General features: G+C 32.5%; 1 protein-coding gene across 1 annotated transcript; it reads left to right on the top strand.

Moving 5' to 3' along the window:
- LOC122510588 lies at positions 1-1,826 on the top strand. Its single transcript, XM_043625357.1, has 3 exons — positions 1-72; positions 912-1,158; positions 1,484-1,826. The coding sequence occupies exons 1-3, from the start codon at positions 1-3 to the stop codon at positions 1,657-1,659; spliced, it is 495 nt and encodes a 164-aa protein (XP_043481292.1). The 3' UTR covers positions 1,660-1,826.
- Positions 1,827-2,624: the final 798 nt, after the last annotated feature.

Raw genomic sequence — 2,624 nt, 5'->3', positions numbered from 1 at the left:
ATGACTCAAGATATCAGGCACTACGCCACTATTTCTATGCTCACGGCCGGGCTTGGCGCAGGGTACCAAAAAGTAAAATTGTCATAAATTGTAAATATTTAAGCGAATCAATTTGGAACTTTTTGGAAAAACTTTATTGAACTATCATGAACATTTGTCTTACTGGAAGTTTTTCCAAATTGGAAGTCCCCACAGACTTTTTTCATTTGAAAGTATTGAATAATTTTTTTGCCTTTTTTTAAAATAAATAAATAAAAATGTTAGTTTTCGGTTTGCTTTATTTATTGTTTAACCAACATTTCCTGAAGACTTTGATGAGTAAATCCTCCAAATATGAAGTACAAATATCAAAAAATGTCGGATTTATGAGGAGTTGAACTTAAAAGAGATTGAAATTTTACGTTAAGAAAAAATACGGTTTTTTACTATTATTTTGAAAACAATTCATTTTAAGAAAAAAGTTTGTTAGGGAAAAAGTTGCGTAATTTCATTCTCTACAAGGATATATTATAATTAAAAAATCAAAATTCGAAAAAAAAATTTTCATTTCAGGGGCCAAGTCGAAGCGCTGAGTTATAGGCGTATGCCTTCTACGATCCGGCGGTTCAGTTTATCATTTCGGAAATTCGGAATTGCGCTTACAAGAAAACTTGCTGTGTGATATGAGATGTGCTGCATTAGGTGTACCTAAAAGTGGAGTGTTAGGTTTCAGTTGCTTAGCAATATTAACAAACATTGATTAAAGTGCTGGCTGTGTGCACGATGATTGTCGTGGACATTACTAAGGTTGCATGAAGCAATTACCGAAATATTTCATGGAAGACATCGGAAAAGAGTGGTACAGTGTCAAAAGTCCGACTACCCGAGCTGAGCTGATAGTAAATCGTTTTTATATGAAAAAATGTTTGCAGTCAGCTAATTATATGGATCATATTTCTGAAAGAACCAAAAGGAAAATCAAACGATTGCTAAAAGGAAATTTCCAAAATATCTCTCAAGAATTTCCACAAAAGCACTATTTTATTAGAGTAGGAAACTCAGTACAAAGACTTGCTACAGCCATAGAAATTGAGGGCTTAAGGGTAGCAGAAGGAAGTATTGATGAGGGAACTTTAATGTTCGAGCATGAATCAGCAGATTCATGTAGTGACAAACTACGTAAGTAAAGTAATACCAAAAAATAAATTCGCCTTTGTTTCATACAATGATATTATTGTTCCGGGTGTATTTTTCAAAATTGGTAATAAACACATTGCAATTCCAGTATTAAACGCTTCTAGCATAGATTAAATATCAATTTAACGTTTCGGAACTGAATCCATTTCCCTCTTCAGAAATTTATTTTTAATTTTTCCATAAGAACTTTAAAAAACCAATATTCCGTCACTTGTCTAATTGTCTGATTCAAAATTGTGTTTACTCTTCTGATATCAAAGAAATATATGTTTTGTATTAAATAATTTTTAATACTATGGTGTCATAGATGTGCTGGGACTAGTGGATAATTATCCACTGATAGACACGGTTGGCATCATGGATATGTTCTGTAGACCTTGTAGTAGTAGCGGGGCGTTACACTATAGGACAACCAAAACAGCACGTATAGCTTCGGAAAAATCCTTCTCCGGTTTCACTCGTCAAGCGCATGGCGTGGGGTGATGGCTGGTGACCCGTGGATGCAGGAGGGCAAAAACGCTTTAAAGATTTCTCGGATCATCGTTGAAAGAATCCAAGTAGACAAAAGTGGTAAACCGAGAACACACACCAGCATGGAAATTAGAAATGGTCTAAAGCACCTGACGAATTGTACAGGAGGTTAGGAAGGGAGCGCATGATTACTCATCAAATTTCAATTTCCTAATTTTCATAACATCGAAATTTTATTCAACATAATTTTTAATTTATCGAATTATTCTTTATCCTAATATTTATGTAAATAGTCGAATTATTTTAATATAATTTTTAATATGTCGAAAAATTAATTGACATAAACTTTGTTTTTCCGAATGACTATTTGTCATAATTATTAATCCTCCGAATTGCTATTCGACATAATTTTCATCTTACGAACCGAAAAATAATTATTTATTAAATTATTAAAATCCGAAGAAAAATCCAGAAGTCAAAAATTTGGAATATAAAAATTTACTTGTTGAGCGATGAAAAGAAATTCTACCGCGTGCCTGCGGAGGTTCGTTGGAGGAAACCAAGCTGCCAGGGTCGGATAACCCTGTTTTTATTGTATGGGATCGTTTTTCTCTTTTAAAAGAGTTTACCAAGCAACCCTTTTCGATTTTAATTTTATCAAAATTTAAATAATTAAAGGAAAATTATTAGGCAATAAAAGACATAAAAGAATTTTAATTTTATTAAAATTTAAATAATTAAAGGAAAATTATTAGTCAATAAGAGACAGAAAAATTTTTAGTAAGAGATTACAATTTATTTTTAAAAATTTTAGGTAGGAGAAGTTACAAGACACAGCCCCACAAAAAAAGAAAAGTACCCTGCGCGAAAGTCCACAGTACCATACCCCTATGTATTTTGATGCGCTGAACATAAATCAGAAGTCAGATTTGCTCCATCACGTCAGGATTTTTTTCTAACCTTAAAAAACATATCAG

The sequence above is a fragment of the Leptopilina heterotoma genome, unplaced genomic scaffold (genome assembly GCF_015476425.1).
Source record: "Leptopilina heterotoma isolate Lh14 unplaced genomic scaffold, ASM1547642v1 Lhet_707, whole genome shotgun sequence".
Taxonomy (NCBI): Eukaryota; Metazoa; Arthropoda; class Insecta; order Hymenoptera; family Figitidae; genus Leptopilina; species Leptopilina heterotoma.
The sequence above is the reverse complement of the archived record's forward strand: the minus strand, read 5'-3'. Positions and strand labels throughout refer to the sequence as shown.